Here is an 18679-nt window from a genome sequence, read left to right as displayed (position 1 = left end):
ATTTGATGACAAATATTAGCTCAATTGCTGACTCATATAGAAGTACTGTTGTGGACTAGTACTTGACTTTAGTTATATAGGATGGCAAAAGTAGGTTAACACTTGTGAGTGCATGAAACAGTTTATTCTTATATTATTTATTAATTATTATTTCTTTGTATTACAACTGTAAGCCTACTTTTGCCCACCCATCTATTTGAGTTTACTGTTGTTAAACTATTGTATATGCTTATATTAGTTTCCTAAGGCTGCCGTAACAAAATACCAAAAACTGGGTGGCTTAAAACAACAGAAACTTACAAGTTGTGGAGGCTAGAAGTCCAAAATCAAATTGTCAACAGGGCCATGATCTTGCTGACATCTCTAGGGGGGAAACCTTCCTTTTTCTCTAGCTTCTGGTGTTTGCTGATATTCCTTGACATTCATTGGCTTGTATACATAATCACTTGAATGCCTTCTCCCTGTGTCTCTTCATATTTTCTTTCTTTTGTGAGTGGTTGTCTGTGTCCAAATTTCTCCCTTTTTTAGGGACACCAGGCATTGGATTAGGGCACACTCTAATAACCTCATTTTAACTTCAAAGACCCTATTTCCAGATCAAGTCATGTTCTGAGGTTAGGATTTCAACATGTCTTTTGCAGAACACAATTCAAACCACAAAAATGCTGATTTTGCAGTCTTTTAATTTATAATCTTTTATAAGGCACTATGCTGTGATCAAACATTTAGTTTGGGTGGTTACTGATGTATCACTCTCGTCTTTGTCAAATTTGGTTTTGCTTATATCCCTAAGTGGCTATGTTTAGTTGTTGTTGGAGACCCTTATAATCTTAATCTTTTGAATCTTAGGTTCTAATCACCATTTTATCCATTCTCTATTTCATCTCTCTACCAAAATATGAACTTTTAGTTTTCATTGCCTTTTTTTTTTTTTACAATGTACATTCAATGCTATTATGTATTAGTTTCAGGTATACAGCATAATAGTTAGAAAAGTATATACTTTACAAAGTATTCTCTGATATTTCTAGTGCCCACTTGGAAGTTTTTGTTGTCTTATGAGAAATTGCAACATGTTAAAAATTCATTTCCTTCTGAAAGAAGTTTTTAATTTTGGAGTTTTTTCACGCAGCCAGTTTTAATGCTATAGCTGCAGTGTCTATAATCAGCAGATATAATCAGTTCCACTGATGAGCATGGATATTTGATCTAGAAAGGCTATAGATGTAGTTCAAAGTTATTTTCATATATATCCTTGTTTTCCAGGAAATTTATAGTGAATTATTTGGATGTGTATGTAAATTATAAATGAATTGCTAGAGAAGACTTCTAGCATTTAGAAGTAGATTTAGAATTTCTTTCCTTCAATATTTTCTACACACCTTATTAAGGATATAATTGTTCCTAAATGAAAGTGTAAGTTGAATGCCAGATTAATTTTAAATGCATGCAGATAATTATTTTTTAATTTATATTATAGATGTTATATGTAGGTGATATATATAGTTGATTATAATAATAAAGGACTTCTTAACTGGGAGGATGCAGAATTTACATCTTAATTATGAAATACGCAATGTTTTAAGTCTAGAAACTGTATGCTGAGTTTCTGAAGTTATTTAAGGGGTTTATTGTGAGTTTTACCTAAATGATTTGAAATTTTTCTTTTGTATATGATTTAAAGTTTAACAGAACTTTATGTTAGTGTTATATTTAAGTTACTAATCCTTAATAGTGCAAATAGGATAGAAATATGAAGAAAGCTAATTTAAAAAAAACCTCCCCTTGAAATTTTCCTATTGTCATTTGTTAGTGTTTTTCAGTTTTCTCTTTCTGATTGTCCATCAAGCGTATATTGATTTGGTGGGATTATAAAATTAAAATAGATGTTAACATAGTTTTTAAAAATATAACTTACACATTCCCAGAGTAGTGCTTCTTTTTTTGGCTTTTAACATTTGAGCCCTAGGGTCCTTAGGTTGAGATTTCATTGTGTTAAATGAATTTTGTCATTAGTTTCTTATGACCTTTGTGCTCTACTTTGACAATTTAAATGTGCTAAATCATGCTTTGTTTAATAGCACTTTATAATGGAGGAAGTATAAGTTATAAATTTATTTCACCTGAAAATAATAAAATTTTTGACATGTATAAAAAACTTTTATTTTAAAGGTATTGCTATTAAGGAGTCAGCAAAAGTGGGTGATCAAGCTCAAAGGAGGGTGATGAAAGGTGTTGATGACCTAGACTTCTTCATTGGTGATGAAGCAATAGAAAAGCCTACATATGCAACAAAGGTATATTTTATGATTTGTAAAAATAAATAATATATACGCTTTCAAAAAATTAGCTTGTTTAATGATTGTGCCATTTAAAATTTCACTCAATTATAGTCCTAATACTCTCAACTTCTTTACAGTGAAAATTTCTTCTTTTCCTGTGGCCCCTACCAACTTAGCCTTTTTTTTTTTTTTTTTTTTTCCAAGAGGAAAATTTAAACCTGTTAAGTGAGCAGAACTATTTACTTTTCCATACCCACTAGATCTCATTACCATCAGTGTGATTGGCTTTCTCTGACCTCAACATTGCCACATTTAGAGACATTTCCCTCATTGGTATTCAAAACCATACCATTTCTCTCATTTTTGAAGTTTATAACATCTGGAAATTCCACTCTCTTTACCTCTTTTTTTCTTTTTCTTACCCTTGCTTCCTTTTTATTGAGGTATAATTTATGTATAGTAAAATAGGTAAGTCTTAATTATACAATTAAAAAATTTTTTATGACTTTAATCATAAAAGGTCAGGATATAGAGTAAATTTAGTAACCCAGATTCCCATGCTCAGTCACCCCTCCTACCTATTCCAAAAGGTAAACACTATTCTGACATTTATTATTTTTGAACATTGACTTTGTCTGATTTGCAAATTTTGTCCTTTGTACTTCATTTCTTCTCTTATATTCATTGATGAACAACTGCCATGTGGAAAAACCTTGCCTAAGTGCTGAGAATACAGTAGTAAAGTAAAAAATGGCTTCCCTGATGTTGAGGCTGTTACAATGTGGTGGAAAGGAATACACTGAAATAATTACAAGTGTTAAGAGTGTTACAAAAAGTAAAGTACAGCATACCGTGGGAATATATATCATGAGTCGCTAACGTAGTTTGTGGACTGACAAAAGTCTTGGAGGAATAAATAAGTCTTTTAAGCTGAGGCTTGAATGATAAAATAGGAGTTAGGTGAATTGTATAGGCAATTGTTCTAGGCAGAGACTCCAACATTAAGGAAGGCTCTTAAGTATAAGGGAGCCTGGAAATGAACGACCAGTGTGCCTGAAGTATAGAGAATGATGTGGAAACATGTGAGGAGGCTGGATAGGTAGGCCAGGATAAGGTAGTTCAAAGTGGTGTTTGGCCATGTTGTCCTGTGGGCAACATTAATGGGTTTAAAAATACTGATTAAAAACACAAATATTGAAGTCTGTTCCTTGGCTGCTTTCTAGCTTGTGATTCCACTCAGTAACTTAGCCTTTTTAGGTTTTTGTTTCTTCATCTATAAAATGGAGATATTCTTAGTGTAGGAATGTTGAGAGGCTTAGTGAGATAATACAGACAAAGCAATTGTTATGATGTTTGAAAATAATGAAAACTCAGTTTGTTGGCTGTTTTTATTTTTTGGGGACACAGCATCATTTTTGGCAGGACCAGATTATTGTAATAGCTAAGGCAAGGACTTGGACTACAGTGATGGCAGTGGCGATAGAGCAAAACAGAAATTGTGTGTGTGCACACAAACATGTAACTTTCTTTTTTTTTTTTTTAAAGATTTTACTTATTTTTAGAGAGAGGGAAGGGAGGGGGAGAGAGGGAGAGAAACCTCAATGAGCAAGAGATAGGTTGATCACTTGCCTCTCACATGCCCCTAAGTGGGGAACCAGTCTACATCCCAGGAATGTGCCCCGATCAGGAATCGAACCAGCAACCTTTTGGTTTGCAGGCAGGCACCCAATCTACTGAGCCACACCAGCCAGTACTAAACTTTTAATTTTCATTATGGGGACTTTGAGTCAAGATGGTAGCATAGGTAAACGTGTTACTCCCCTCCTCCCACAACCACATCAAAATTACAACTGAACTACAGAACAACCATCATTCAGAACTATCTGAAATCTGCTTGAGTGAAATTCCTACAACTGGGGAAATAAAAAAAGAAGACACATCCAGACTAGTAGGAGGGATGGAGATGCAGAATGCCTTGTCCCACTTGCATGAGGGATATCAGAGTTGCAGAGATTCCCCCTGAGAAGTGAGGAATCCAGCCCCACATCAGGCCCCTGTACCCTGGTTGAGTGCCAGGAAGAGAAGTCCCCATAACTTCTGGCTGTAAGAACCAGTGGGGATTGAGAATGAGGGAGAGAGAGGACTTCTGGATTCTCAAGCAGTTCCACTTCAAGGGCCTGCACATGGACTTACTCAGACTTACTCCCTCTGTGCTCCGGTGCTGGGGCAGCAGCTTGAAAAGTACCAGGGACATAAGGGGAGGAACTGAATTATCTGGCATCAGGGCAAGAGTTGGGGTAGAGGGAGCAGCCTTTTCTAAGAGAGAAGTGCTGGCAAAGGCCATGGTTCCTTTGATGAGCCCTCCCACCACAGAGCCTATAGGTGGGCACCATATCTGAGACTTCATTAACCTGTCTTACTCTGTTTGCTCTGTCCTGGTGATTCCCTGAGACCCTGATCCATCAAGCTCAGGCCCACCCAAGCTGTTTCCAGTGGCTTTTCCATGAGTGGCCTCTGCTGGCTTATGCTTCAGATTTTTCTAAAATCTCTCAAAAAAGTAGCATTTGGCTCCAGCATGCCCCATACCTTTTGCTAAGTGGTTCCAGGCCCGGCACTAGAAGCAGCTGGCTCTGATTCACAGCTTGGCCTCGCCTAGGTACCTCCAAGCTCAGCACAAGTAGCAGCCTGCTGCAGATCACTTTGTAACTCATGTCAGGTGGCCCTGGGCAGAACACATGTGTCAGCTGACCTTGGCCTGCACCTCCAGAGAGGACCCAGCGCCAGTGTATCCAGTGGACAGCTTCAGACCATGTCAAAGCATCACTATCCAACCCCCTCATAAGTGACACTCTTAAGGGGTAGACTCAGTGGGCATCAGAGCCAGGCTGAAGTAAGTCCTGCTTTGTGGTGGACCCCTTCACAGCTGATCCTCCATGATGGTTGGTGGTTGCAGCCAGTCTTTGCAGCTGATCAGCCTGGGGGTAAATCCCTCCCATTGACATGCCAAAAGCAATCAAGGCTAACTACAGCAGGAGGATGTACACAGCACACACAGGGTGTGGTGTACCAAGTTACCCAGCTTGGGTTATCGGGAAGCTGTGCCACTGGACTCCACAGAATACTTAACTATGTTAGGCCACTCTACCAATCCTGAGAGACATAGCTCTACCTAATAAATAGAAACAAACCCAAGAAGGCTGCCAAAACATGGAGACAAAGAAACATGCATCAAATGAAAGAATAGAACAAAACTCCAGAAAAAGAACTAAGCAAAATGGAGACAAGCAATTTACTAGATGCAGAGCTCAAAATACTTGTTATAGGGATGCTCTATGAACTTAGTGAGAACTTCAACAGCATAAAAGAGGACTAAACAGAAATGAAGGATACACTAATTGAAGTGAAGAATAATTTACAGGGTATCAACAGTAGAGTAGGTGAAGTGGAGAATCAACTCAGTGATTTAGAATATAAGGAGGCAAAAAGAAAACAAAAAATCCAAAACCCTAATCAGAATAGCAAAGAGAAGAGCGTCCAAAAAAAAAAAGAGGATAGTGTTAAGAGGTCTCTGGGACAACAACATGCATGCCAACATTCACATCATGGGGATACCAGAAGGAGAGGAGAGAGAACAAGGAATTGAAAACCTATCAGAAAAAAATAATGACAGAAAACTTCCCTAAGCTGGTGAAGAAAATAGACATGGAAGTGCAGGAAATGCAGAGACTTCCAAACAAGATGAACCCAAAGAGGCCCATACCAAGACACATCATAATTAAAATGCCAAGGAATAAAGACAAGGAGAGAATCCTTAAATAAGTGATAGAAAAGCAGTTAGTTATCATCAAGGGAGCTCCCATAAGACTGTCAGCTGATTTCTCAACAAATTTTGCAGGCCAGAAGTGATTGGCAAGACATAGTCAAAGTGATGAAAAGCAAGGACCTACAACCTAGATTACTTTACCCAGCAAAGCTATCATTTAGAATAAAAAGACAGATAAAGAGCTTCCCAGACAAGAAAAAGCTAAAGGGAGTTCATCACCATCAAACAAGTATTACGTGAAATGAGAAAGGATCTTCTTTAAGAAGGAAAAAAAAAAAAACTGTGAACAATAAAATGGCAATATATAAATATCAAGAATTGAATCTAAAAAACAAATGAGTAAGCACAAACCACAGAAACAGACACAGACCCAGAGAGCATTTTGATGGTGGCCAGATAGGAGGGGTGTTGGGGGTTTCAGTGAAAGAGGTGAAGGGATTAAGTACAAATTGGCTGTTACTGAATAGTCATGGGAATTTAAAGTATAGTATAGGAAATAGAGTCAATAATTTTCTAATAACTATGTTTAGTATCTCATGGCTGTGAGATTTCTGAAGAAGATCGCTTAGTAACTTATATAATGTCTAGTCACTGTGGTATACACTTCAAACTAATATAATAATGTACATAAGTAATTGAAAAATAAAAATGATTTAAAAATGGGAAAAATTTCATCATGGGAAAATTTGTACATGAAAGTACACAAGGGAATATAATAAACCTTCAGTTACCCTTCCCAGAGTTTTGGAAGTTACTAACCTGTAACCAACCTTCTTTTATCTGATTCTCTCTACCCATCTTCCCCCAGATTATTTCAGAGTAAATCCCCAGATATTATTTTACCTACAAATACTTATCATTTAAAGATAAGGACTTTCAAAAATGTAAATGTATTTTAAATGTATCACACCTAAATACAGTATGCAGTTTCTTAATATTATCTGAAATGTAGCCAGTGCTCAAATTTCCCTGAAAGTTAGTTAATCTGTTTGAATCAAGATTCAAACAACATCTACTCATTGGATTTGGTTGATGTCTCTTCAGTCTCTTTATCTATAGGTTCTTTTCTGTGTGTATATTATTTCTCCTTGTCTTTATTTATGGAAAAATTTTGCTTATTTGTCTTGTTAAATGTCCCATATTCTATATTCTGATAATTGCATCCTTGTGTCATTTAACAGGATCCTCTACTTTATATATTTACTGTTGGGGTACTTGAAAAATGATAGTTAAATCTAGAAGTCTGATTAGATGTGTGCACAAATAATTTTTTTTTTTGGCCAAGAATAAAAAAGTGGATATTTATGGAGTAACGGAATGATTAGCAAGATATTGGTGGTAATTTTGTACATTATAATTAAGGATAATTCCAAGCTCTTGGATAGTTTCCTTGCTGTTCTTTATTTCTTCGGATTCAGAATATTTAAGGAGAAACACTCTTGACTGGGTTGTGGTACAGGGAGGAGAGAATAAGTTTAGTTTTTACCAAGTTGTATTTTATGTATCTGAGAGACATCCAATACATTGTTAGAGAAATAGTTGGCCTTTGGAGCTCAGAAACAAGTCCAGAAAGACTAGTGTAAATGACCTCCCATCTAAAGTTACAATTTTTAACATTTTGATATGTTTTCATTATATTTTTTGAAAATATAATGAACCATCTGAAAATATTTTGTAGGAGTAATTTTATTTGCAAATATTTATATGTTCATCTTTTAAGAATGATTTGTAGTTTGATTATCATACCTAAGAAGTGCTGTCCTAATCAAATATCTACTAATGCTATAGTATTCCTTGGGTTATTAATTTTTGGTAGTTTTATTTGATGTTAATAATATTTGTGTTTTATTTTTGTTTTATAGTGGCCAATTCGCCATGGTATAGTTGAAGATTGGGATTTGATGGAAAGGTTTATGGAACAAGTGATCTTTAAATATTTAAGGGCAGAGCCTGAAGACCATTATTTTCTCTTAGTAAGTACAAATTGTAATTTCACTGAGGAGACTTGAAGAAACCAAAAATATTTTCATCACATCTCTTTATTCACTAGGGCATACTTTATTGTTTATTAAATTGTCATATGTCTAAAAGATTTTGTTAGAAAGCTCTATCATCTTTAAGACCATCCAGTTCTAAAAAAAAAAGACCATCCAGTTCTAGGTTCCATTAGACCAGTAAAATGTTGAAGCACATAAATGTTTAGGCACTTAATGCGTTCTTTTGATAATTAATATGTGATTTTTTTTGATAGGAACAGTAAGATTCAGAAAAAGAAATAAACCACTTTTTTATTTCTAGTCTGGTCATTTTATTTGTAATTCCTCATAACAAAAATTTAATCAACTTCATTTTTAAACCTTTTTCTTCTTTTTACCAAAGTAGTGCATGCTCATAGCTTAAAAAATCCAATCATATGAGATTTAAAACAAAAAAATTAACTCACTCCTTTTTTACCTCTCCCAACCCTTGATTCATATTCCCCAGAGGCAAACATTTTAAAGTTTCAGTTATTTTCTGAATAATACTTTATAAATTTAAACAATTTCTTCTATTTGTTTGTTTTGTAAATATTAGACGCTCTTTACCACCTAGTGAAAATGATGATATTTTGTTCTTTTTCTTTTATTTCCCCTCTCTTAACATGAAATCTATTTCTTCTTCCTCTCCTCTCAGTATAGTTATATTATAGATTTTGGTTAAATCAATGTTTTACATTTTGCCATGGTGATTTGTGAATACAGGCATACTTTGGAAATATCGCAGGTTTGGTTCCAGACCTCTGCAGTAAAGTGAGTCATAATATTTTTGTTGGTTGAAGTCTTAATTTATTAAAAAACCACAACATCTGTGAAGTGCAACAAAACTCAGTGCACTAAAACACGGTATGCCTGTATTGTTTATGGCTGGACCATAAACATAAAGTTGAAAGAACTTTATAATAAATAGCCATATACCCACAACCTAGGCTCAACAATTAATTTTACCATAATTGCTTTATGACATCTATTGGGTTATCCATTCATTATTCCATCTTTTTTTAATCACTTCATAATGAGTCGCAGATGGAGTTGTTTTACCCCTAAATAGTTTAGCATGAACATCAACTAGAATTCATTATTTGTTTACATTTTTTGTTTTATATAGAATATACATGTTGTAAAATGTACAAATCTTAACCATGCCATTCTATGGGATTTGAGTAGACAGGCATTGGCAAACTTTCTCTAAAGGACCAGAGAGCAAATATTTTTGGTTTTGTAGCCCATAGGGTCTCTGTTGCAGCTACTCAGCTTTGCTGTTGTAAGCAGGATAGTAGCCACAGACAATACTGAAATGAATGGGTATGGCTGTATTCCAATAAAATTCTTTTTATAAAAACAAATATTGGGCTGTATTTGGCCTACAAGATTCATGACGTAGTTTGCCCATCCCCTGATTTTGACATATGTATACACCTGTGTAACCTAATCTAAATTTTTATGGAGATCTAGAACATTATGGCCTAGAAAGTTTTCTCATGTCTTTTTCTGGTTAATCCCTGCCCCCATGCCCTAGAGGCAACTGATGATCTGATTTTTTTTCAGCATGGATTCATGCTTACATTTGAGATTCATAAAGTGAAATCATACAAGATATGCTCTTTTATAAAACTTCAGTCATTATAATCTTGAGATTCATCTATGTTGTTGAGGGTACCAATAGTGTATTGCCTTTTGTTGCTGGATTGTATTCTATGATATGAATATGCCTGACTAGTGTATTTTCTGTTGATCACCTGAGCTGTTTCCAGTTTTTGACTATTAAGAATATTTTGGCTATTTGTGAACATTATAGAAATTTTTGTGCATTTGTGTTTTCATTTCTCTTGTGTAAATACCTAGATATAGAATTTTCTGTCATAGGGTAGATGAGTAATAGGTTTTACAGGAAACTTCCAGAACTTTTTCTAAGGGGTTGGACCATTTTGCACACCTACCAACAGTGTGTTAGTGATTTGTTTGCTCTGTATCCTGTTCATCATTTAGTAGGTCAGTCTTTTTAGTTTTAGCCATTTCAGTGAGTATGTAAGATTTCTCATTTTGATTTTAATTTGCATATTCCTGATTATTAATGACATTGAGCACTTTTTAATGTACTTACTAGCTATTGATATGTTTTCCTTATGAAGTCTCTGACTATATTTTACATGGTACTTCTGTTTGTCTTGGAGTTTATAATTTACTTGTCTTGACTTTTTAGTTTGCTTAATTTTGTATGTATTGCTAAATATCCTCATACTGTTGAACATGGTTCCAAAACTCTCTTCAATAAGTTCAAACCAGTCAGTGTAGCTATTACAGGTTTTGCATTTGGAAAAAGTCTACTCCTTTTTTTTTTAACTTTTATAGTGTCTTTTAAAATTGAAAAAAGATTTAATATGTAATGAATTCGAATTTTATCACTCTTTTTCTTTGTAATTTTTTCTCAAAGGAATCAATGAACGACTTCAAGGTTGAAAAGATAATTCTTCTCCATTAAATTTAAAAGTTTTGCCCTTCAAGTTTAGATACTTGTGATAACAAAAAGGATTGGGTCATCATATCAGACTCTCAAGAATAAGAGGTCTTTTTCTATTTCCAACTTTGATAATTTAAATGATTAAATGATCATGAGGCATAGGCAAAACACGAGGTTCAGGATTGCCAGTGCTGCTTCCTAGGTTCTTTTTTCCCCAGACTTAACCCCCCCAAGTGATGTATGCAGCCCCATAACTTAAACTGAAGAGAACTGTGTAAACATCTTGATTTTATACTCACTTAACAGTTATGTAACTTCATTAACATTTTCCAGGAAGCTGTACCATAAATTTGGAGAATCTGGGCTTATTTACTATAATTGTAGACAGACCAGGTACATCCTGCTATAAACTTTGCATAGATGAGGATTCTTCCACTAGCAAATACCATTGATAAGTTTGTCTGGAGGTCTGTCATTACTATGTTTACAAGGTGATTTGACTGGGTCTCCTCCCTCTTTCCCTCCTTTTCTTTCTCAATGTTTAGTTCTTATGAGTGTTGGGATATAGTAATACAGTTTCTTTTTTTATGTGAATAACTACATTATTTTCTCATATGTATAAGTCTGTTTGAATTCTCTATATTTTTCTTTATCTCTTAAGTTTAATGCCTTTTAAACAATGTTTGAAATAAATTTTTTTATTTAAAATTATAAAGTTATCAAAATAATCTGATATTGTTTGTTTAAAATTTTATTCAACTTAATAGACCGAACCTCCTCTGAATACTCCAGAAAACAGGGAATATACTGCTGAAATAATGTTTGAGTCCTTCAATGTTCCAGGCTTGTACATTGCTGTGCAGGTAAGCAGGTTTACAAATTAAGATATGCTTGACTTTTAAATTTTAATCTGCCTTAATAATTCATGCTTAAAAATATATACATATATATATATACACACACACATATACATACACACATACATATTTTATACTTATATATATGTATATATATAAAATAACCTCAAAGCAAATCATAACTTTCTTGAATTGATAATTTAGAAGTCATATTATAGGAAATTGAGTTATCTAGTCAGCAAAAGAGAAGTGTTAAAGAAAGTTAATGGTGTTTGGTTAATTGTAAGGTCTTTTATAGGACAGGAAAAAAGGGAACTAATACTTATTTACTTCATGTCATTAACTTTATGTATTCCTTTATCCTTGTAACATTTGTTGTGTCCTTTTTTAATAGTCTATTTTGACTGATTTATTGCTAGGCATATTTGACCACCTTGTCCTTTGTACCTCTTTGTATCCCATATATCATAAATCCCTGTAATATTCTGTTGCGCTTAGTTTGTATATAATCTTCAGCTTCTGTCCCACCCCTTAGTATTGGAACTCACCTCTTATTTTCTTAACTCCATAGTAAATGTGATACCTAGCATATCACAAATGCTTAATGAGCATATAAACTATGGTATAGTTCTGTTAGCCCTCAATGATTGTGGTGTGATCCTGTGTTAAAATTTGAGATCGGCCTAGATATCTTTCTAGGTCCCTTTCAGCTATTATATTGCAAGTAGATAAAATAAAGCCAATTTAGCTCTTTTAAAAAAATTATTAGTCATATATTTTGTTTGGGGTGTAGATTGCATGAAATTTAGATTTTTTAAAATGAACTAGCTGTGTTAATTTCTTAATTTGAAAACTCCTTTTTAGAAGAATTACACTTTATTGCCCATGCCACAATTCTTCACAGAAAAATGTTACCAACTTTGTTTCTTAATTAAATCATAGTATTTGGAAGTGCACAAGGGCTTTTCTCGTGATAAATAGTTACATGTCCCTAAATGCATGTTACTTAGAAAATTTGGAGATAATTTTTTAGGAATGATACTTGTTTATGGCCATCTGTGTATTGAATAAGTCTTGTGATTGGGTGGCTGGTTGTGTACTTCCAGTACTTTGTTGGTTGTAACAGGCTATCCCATATAAACATAGTTTAACTCCTGGCAATCTTAGTAATTTACAATTTCACATTAGTCTTCCAAATTTTTTTGGCTTTAAGAGAAAAATGGCCTTCACTAAAATATTGAAAGTTTATAAATATGTCCATAAAAGCAAACATAAGCCTTAATTTGTCCTAATAAAACGTAGGATGTAAACAATTTGATTGCATAGTGTTAATTATTTTATTTTCTTTCCAGACACACTACATTTAAAGTTGAATAATGTACTTGAGTAAAATATTTTTTAATTACGTTTGTTTTTACTTTTTACCGGTGTAATTTCTTTTTATTTAAGGCTGTTCTTGCCTTAGCTGCATCCTGGACCTCAAGACAAGTAGGAGAACGGACATTGACCGGTACGGTAATAGACAGTGGAGACGGTGTCACTCATGTCATTCCTGTGGTAAGGATATTTTAAAATTACTGAACAAGACATCAAATAACACATTTGGCAAAGTTGAAGTGTATGAATTAATACCACTTTCTAAAAACTTTAAATAGTACACTTTAAAATTTTGCTGTTATTTGGCCATTTGTTCAGCTATAGATGTACTTTGCTCAAATTACTGTTAAAATTTTAAAAACAAATTCTAAAATATTTCTTTTGCTATAGTTTTGCACTACTGCTAGAAAATAATTAGAAAATTATTAGAAATAGTTTCTAATTCATAATTAGGAACTGATGGAGTATCTGGAATGCAAATATATTCCTTTGTTTTCTTAAACATGGACTTCTGTGTTCCAGTTTGATGTATGTTTGTGTCTGTTAGCCAGTTGATAGTCTCTCTCATCCTTAATTAACAATTTCACACTGATGTATACCTTAACTAAATGACACTTTTGAGCATATGACCATTAATGACTTTTAGGGAACTGTTTTTTTGTATGAAAAACTTAAGATAAGATTGTGCCTTAATGATTTGAATTTTAGTAAAGGATATTAAGAAAAATGCATCAAATCAGTTTGTTGTCCGAGATAGCATTTTTCTGCCAAGGCCTTTGTGCTTCTAATCTTAATGACATATTAGCTTTTTTATTGTGCCTCCTAGATCCAAAATGACTGCTCAGATTTGTATTGATCATTTATTTACTTGCTTTCTTTTGAAATAATGGATTATTTTAATAGTTCTATTTTATCTTCTTTATTGACTTGTTAGCTATGCTGTTCTTTTAATGTCATTTGCTAATTTCTTGGGGTTGTTGCTTATAGGGCTTATAAATAATAACCATCTTTAACTTATCACAGTCTAACTCAAAATAATATTCTAACATTCATAACTTCTAGTCTATATTGTCATTGTCACTCGTTTTACTTCTACATGTTATTACTCAATAGTACATATTAGTTTATTTTATTATAAATAGTATATTAGTTTTGCTAGGGCAGCCATAACAGAGTACCACAGACTGAGAAGCTTAAACAATAGAAAATTAATTTTTTCACAGATATTGAAACTAAAATGTTTGAGGTCAAGTTCTTGGAAGGGTTGACCTCTTCCTGAGTCCTCTCTCTTTGACTTACAAACCTTGTGTTTGTGTCCCAGTCTCAGATTAGAGCCCAGTCTAATTACCTAATTTTAACTTAATTACCTCTTTAAATGCCCTTATCTCCAAATGCAGTCACATTCTGATATTGGGGACTAGGACTTCAACATAAGAATTTTGAGAGGGATAGGTCAGAAGTCAGCCCATAACAAAAAGTTGTCTTTAAAAGAGATTTTGAAAAACACATAAAATTCTTTTATATTTACTCACATAAAATTTTTAGTACTCTTTATTCCTTTGTGAACATCCATATTTTCATCTAGCATCATTTCTTACTGTCTGAATGATGGCTTTTAATGTTTTTTTTTTATAATGCTGATCTACTGACTATGAATTCTTTCAACTTATGTACATCTGTTGAAAAAAAAATTTTTTTTTGCCTTTATTTTTGACAGATCATTTTACATGGTATAGAATTTTAGATTGACAGTTTTCTACCTTTCTGTGTTTTAAAAATGTAGCTCTACTGTCTTCTGACTTATTTAGTTTCTGAAAATGTCTGCTGTAATTCCAGTGTTCATTCCTTTGAATGTAATGTTTCTTGTCTGGCTGCTGTCAGGTTATCTCCTTACATATTCTGGGTTCACTAGATTTCAGCAGTTTGACTGGGATGGTACCTAAATGTTTTCTGCAATTCTTCTAATTGAGCTACTTGGATCTATGGGTGTGTAGTTTTCATCATATCTGGAAAGTTTTTGTTCACTATTCACATATCTGCTCGGTCCTTCGTTTACTTCCTTATCTCATAGTTAACTGATAGTCTTTTTAATTATTTCTAACCTTATTTTTCCCTGTACCATTTTGGATACTTTCTATTTCTGTCTTCAAGGTGTTTATGTTTTACTTATCGTTTAATATGCTGTAATTACATTTAATGTATTTTTAATATCAGATAATTTGCTTTTGTCCTTGTAAGTCCTGTTTGGGTTTTTTTTATAGCTTACATTTCTCTCATTCTCATGTTTCCATTGATTTTCTTGATCAAATGGAGTATATTAGCTGTTTTAATGTCCTTGACTACTAATTCTATATCTTTGACACCATTTCTGTTTCTCTATTGATTGATTTTTCTCCTGGTCAGGGGTTGTATTTTCCTGGTTTCTTTCTTGCTTATAATTTTTGATTGGGTACTATATATTCACATTGTTAGGTCCTGGATGTTTGGACTCCTTTAAATATATATTTATTTTTCTATGATGGGTGTAGATGAAGCTGACCCTTTCATTGCCTCCATTTTATTCTGGCTACTTTTCACCATTACTACCACAGGAAACAAAATATATTGTCATGGCAACTGAATAGCTCCCTAAGAGGAAAACTCCAGGTAACAGACGTAGTCCTGAGAGCCTTGCCCCATGGCCAAGGCGACTGCGAAAGCTAGAATTGGGCAGGTCCTCTCAAGTACCTTCTGACACCCAGAAAGGGTCCTGCCCAGAATGGTAACATAAGGACACAGAATCCCTGAAGGGTGACTGGTACCAAGACAGCTCCCCACCTTCTGAGCACTGAGGCCTGTTCTGTGGGTTTCAGACTCAGGGTCTAGGTGATTGTCAGCATTGCCACTTTTGACCTGTGGCAGAAGTTACCAATCCATGGCAGGAACTGAGGGCTGTAGTCCCAACTCTGGTGCATTGCTGCAGAATGGTGCCCCTGAGGTAGCAGGGGGTCCCAGAGGAAGCCACCATCTTAACATGGGAGAAGCTGCCATGCCTTTTCTCCATGATGTAGCTCTTGGAAGAAATCCCTCATTGACCATCAAGTTGAAAAACAGGTCCTTTTCCTCCTAACAAAATCTATAGTACACTCAGTCCTCTGGGTCATCTATGGCCCTCTTCCTCCTGCTGCTGTGGAAGGGATGATATGACAGAAAATGCCCATGTGCATCTACTCTTACGGGCACTACCACATGGTATTCTGGCAGGGCCTTGATGAAATGCTCTTGCCTCCTGTCCGGGAAAGTGCACCTGTCCTGGCTGCGGGTACCTGCGATAGCACAGGCCCCTAAGGGTCAGGAGCTGAGCCACCACTGAGAGTTTTGCAAGCCAGCTTGACTGGGCACTGGGCACCTTGTTGGGGAGAAGAAAAGTCATCAAGTTCTAGCTCTCAGCGTAAGAAATTGAGTCCTTGCCAGTGACCTAGTGGGGAGATGCTGGGGTGCATTGTCCAGGAGTGGGGCGGAGTGGCGGCCTCCTTTAAATTTTTTTAAAGTTTTTTAGTTTCGGCCAAGATGGAGGCGTAGGTAGAAATGTTTCACTTTCTTGCACAACAAAAAGAAGGGTAACAACCAATTTAAAAATAAAAAACAACCAGAACTTCCAGGAGATCACAACTGCATGGAAGTTCAACAACAAAGGAGTTAAAGAAGAAACATTCATCCAGACTGGTAGGAGGGACGGAGATGGCAGCTTGGCAAGGACACGTGGCAAGGTGGTGGCTGGCGGACTGGGCAGGTGAGGTGGAGGCTGATGGACAGGACTTACTACGTTTGTGTATGGATAAGCCGGGAGGAACAACTGGGGAGCGAGACAAATTGTGCAGCCCAGGGTTCCAGCACAGGGAAATCAAAAGCATCAAAACCTTTGGCTTTAAAAACTTGTGGGGGTTAGGGCAGTGGGAGAAACTCCCTATCTCACAGGAGAGTCTTTTGGAGAGGTCCATGGGATCTCAGAACATTCACAAGCCCACCTCTCTATGAATAAGCACCTGAAAGTTTACAATCCGCTTGTGGGAAGCAAGAGAAGTAACGAACAGTGAGCAAGAGCTGAGCAAGCTGGCAAGTGGCATTGCTCCCTCTCTGACCCCTGCCCCACTTAGAGCACCACAACACAGCACAGACGGTTGCCCCGCCCTGGAGAATATAAGGCTCTGCCCCTTACAACATAACAGGTGTGCTGAGACAAAGAAATATGGCCCAAATGAAAGAACAGATCAAAATGCCAGAAAAAGAACTAAGTGACGAGGAGATAGCCAACCTATCAGATGGAGACTTCAAAACACTGGTAATTAGGATGCTCACAGAAATCACTGAGTTCAGTCGCAACATGAAGGAAGAAATGAAGGCTATATAAAGTGAAATAAAAGAAAATATACAGGGAACCAACAGTGAAGGGAAGGAAACTGGGACTCAAATCAACGGTTTGGACCAAAATGAAGAAATAAACATCCAACTGGAATAGAATAAAGAAATCAAGAATTCAAAAAAATGAGGAGAGGCTTAGGAACCTCTAGGGTAACTTTAAACATTCCAACATCTGAATCATAGGGATGCCAGAGGGAGAACAGGAAGAGCAAGAAATTGAAAACTTACTTGAAAAAATAATGAAGGAAAACTTCCCCAATATGGCAAAAAAAACTAGACATACAAGTCCAGAAGCTCAGAGAGTCCCAGCGAAGTTGGATCCAAGGAGAAACACACCAAGACACATCACAGTTACATTACCTAAGATTAAAGGTAAGGAGAGAATCTTAAAAGCAGTAAGAAAAAAGAAGAAAGTTACCTACAAAGGAGTTCCCATAAGACTATCAGCTGATTTCTCAAAAGAAACCTTGCAGGCAAGAAGGGGCTGGAAAGAAGTATTTGAAGTCATGAAAGGCAAGGACATACATCCAAGATTACTCTGTCCAGCAAAGCTATCATTTAGAATGAAAGGGCAGATAAAGTGCTTCCCAGATAAGGTCAAGTTAAAGGAGTTCATCATCACCAAGCCCTTATTATATGAAATGTTAAAGGGACTTATCTAAGAAAGAGAAGATCAAAACTATGAACAGTAAAATGACAACAAACTCAAAACTAGAGCCTAAGACAAAAAAAAAAAACAAAAAAAACAAACTAGGCAAACAACTAAAATAGGAATAGAATCACAGAAATGGAGAACACATGGAGGGTTATCAGTGGGGAGGGAGAGGGGGAGAATAAGGGAAAAGGTACAAGGAATAAGAATCATAATTGGTAGGCATAAAATAGATGGGAAGGTTAAGAATAGTATGGGAAATGGAGAAGTTACCAGAAAACTTACATGTACAATCCATGGACATGAACTAAGTGGAGGGGGAATGCTGGCGGGTGGGGGGTGCAGAGTGGAAGGGGAGAAAGGGGAGAAAAAGTTGGAACAACTGTGATAGCATAATCAATAAAATAAACTTTAAGAAATAAATATTTTTAAAGTTTTTTTCTTGGCACACAGTTACTAGGAATTCGATCTTTTCATAGGCTCTTTTTTACAGCATTATTAAGCATGTGCAGGACAACATTTTGTTCTAGGCCTACTTTGTCCCCAGTATTGAGGCAGTATTTTTCTGAAGAGTCTATTAAGTGCTCTATGTTTGAGGTCTTAAAAATCAGGCTAATGGGAACATAAACTAATCCCAGCTATATATGAGTTGGGTATTGCTCTGCTCACTCCTTCCTTTCCAGAGGTTCTTTTTCTGGCCTTAATGACTTTCTCACATGCCTGTGATGATTACTAGTTAGCTAAGGTGATTCTTCTTTTCAGAAATCCAGAGCTCTCTGTCTATGCTGCT

General features: G+C 35.4%; 1 protein-coding gene and 1 pseudogene across 1 annotated transcript in view; one reads left to right on the top strand and one right to left on the bottom strand.

Annotated features, from left to right (window-relative positions):
* The window catches only part of ACTR3 (actin related protein 3), a 60926-nt gene that overhangs the window by 29435 nt on the left and 12812 nt on the right, over positions 1 to 18679 (top strand). Inside the window, exons 3-6 of the mRNA XM_024569615.3 lie at positions 2173 to 2297; positions 7968 to 8078; positions 11370 to 11465; positions 12909 to 13016. Of these exons, the coding sequence (XP_024425383.1) occupies positions 2173 to 2297; positions 7968 to 8078; positions 11370 to 11465; positions 12909 to 13016 (440 nt within the window). The remainder of the gene's footprint in view (positions 1 to 2172; positions 2298 to 7967; positions 8079 to 11369; positions 11466 to 12908; positions 13017 to 18679) is intronic.
* LOC128780241 (A disintegrin and metalloproteinase with thrombospondin motifs 12 pseudogene) lies at positions 15259 to 16542 on the bottom strand (annotated as a pseudogene).

Source organism: Desmodus rotundus, chromosome 2 (genome assembly GCF_022682495.2).
Source record: "Desmodus rotundus isolate HL8 chromosome 2, HLdesRot8A.1, whole genome shotgun sequence".
In the NCBI taxonomy this organism is placed as follows: Eukaryota; Metazoa; Chordata; class Mammalia; order Chiroptera; family Phyllostomidae; genus Desmodus; species Desmodus rotundus.
Note: the sequence above shows the minus strand (reverse complement) of the source record. Positions and strands in the feature narration are given on the sequence as shown.